This window comes from Nematolebias whitei, chromosome 14 (assembly GCF_014905685.2).
Source record: "Nematolebias whitei isolate Nwh7 chromosome 14, NemWhi1, whole genome shotgun sequence".
NCBI lineage: Eukaryota > Metazoa > Chordata > Actinopteri > Cyprinodontiformes > Rivulidae > Nematolebias > Nematolebias whitei.
In genome coordinates this window covers 4,018,486-4,019,966 of record NC_056511.1, presented here as the reverse complement: position 1 = coordinate 4,019,966, position 1,481 = coordinate 4,018,486, and the positions used below count along the sequence as shown (strand labels likewise).

The window sequence follows — 1,481 nt, the reverse complement described above, 5'->3', positions numbered from 1 at the left end:
ATGGATGATGAATGGAAGGATGGATGGATGGATGATGAATGGATGAATGGATGGATGGATGAATGGATGATGAATGGATGGATAGATGAATGGATGATGAATGAATGGATGATGAATGAATGGATGGATGAATGGATGGATGGAGATTAAACATTTCAGCAGAGACATGTCAGACACTGCAAACGATCCATCAATCTTCAAACTATTATACAATCTTTAGCAATGGCTCGGACAACAATGACCTTGTATAACCTTTGACCTTGAAGCTGGGATGATACAAAGGAGTTATGGGCGGGGCAAGAGATAAGCCCGCCTTCATTGGATGTATAAAAGCTGCAAACTGGGGTTAGTTGACGTGTTTTCTGTCCTGGTGCGTTTACTGAAGACCTTAAAGTTTCATCATCTTTTAGGGATCCTATAGTCGACTCAGCTGTAGACAAAACAGAAACCTCAACAGAAACAAAGGAATGCACAACAGATGTCAGAACATGAGCTCAAAATCATCCAACTGAACTCAAGCTTGAGCTGAACGTGTAAAACAGGGATAGGAAGAGTGTTGTGTTTAAATGTTTGTAGCACTTAGTGAGTGAATGTTGGCAGCAGCTTTTCTAAAGGATTCTTTCTGCTCGTTAAACACGAACCAGTTAAAGACGCGGTACATGATCACCCAGAACCAAAACTGATGGAAGTCCGGACTGAGAACTCGAGCCTGAAGCAAAATGTTCCACGGGTTGAAACGTTGATTTTTACAGTCAAGGGAAAGATAAAAAACAAGCAGAGAACTGTGAACGCTGAGTTAGCTCAAAGCAACAAATGAACAAAACCGTAGCTGAAAGTAGCTCAAGAAGAACAAATAAGGAACAGAGGCAGATTTCAGAGAACCGTGTTTTTGGCTTCAAAAGATCTGAACTTTCCCTTTAACTGAACTGTACCTGCTTGTTTCCCAGGACGACCACGGGCAGCTGAGGCTCCACCCTCAGGAGGCGGTGCAGCTCGGCCTTAGCCAACGGGAGGCGGCTCCTGTCGGACGAGTCCACCACGTACACCAGAATGTGAGTCCGTCTCAGGTAGTCCAACCAGTACCGCCGCAGATCCTCCCCTCCACCAACTGAAGGAACATCACAGACAACATCCAAATCCATCTTTATCATCCAGAGCAGCCTTAGATCTGAAGAGACCACGGGCCAGTCACGTAATAATTCATTACAGACGTGAGGTGATTGTAAGGTACAGAATACCTCCATACTTTGGTACGCACTGATCGTGTCAAACCGCGACCCTCGTACTGAAGCACTTCTTAAACTGTGACCCTGGTACCCAGGTATTTCTGAACCATCACTCATGTTCTGAGGTACGTGCTGTACCTGCCAAACTGTGACCCTGGTAACCACGGTTCATGCTGAACCATGACTCTGGTACTGAGGTACATGGTGTAGAGTGACCCTGGTACTGAGGTACGTGGTGTAGAGTGACCCTGGTAC

The 1,481-nt window shown here is 45.5% G+C and overlaps 1 protein-coding gene across 1 annotated transcript in view; it reads right to left on the bottom strand.

Moving 5' to 3' along the window:
• Positions 1-1,481, bottom strand: part of arl10 (ADP-ribosylation factor-like 10) — a 10,761-nt gene that overhangs the window by 4,861 nt on the left and 4,419 nt on the right. The window contains exon 3 of the mRNA XM_037687789.1: positions 933-1,108. Within this exon, the coding sequence (XP_037543717.1) occupies positions 933-1,108 (176 nt within the window). The remainder of the gene's footprint in view (positions 1-932; positions 1,109-1,481) is intronic.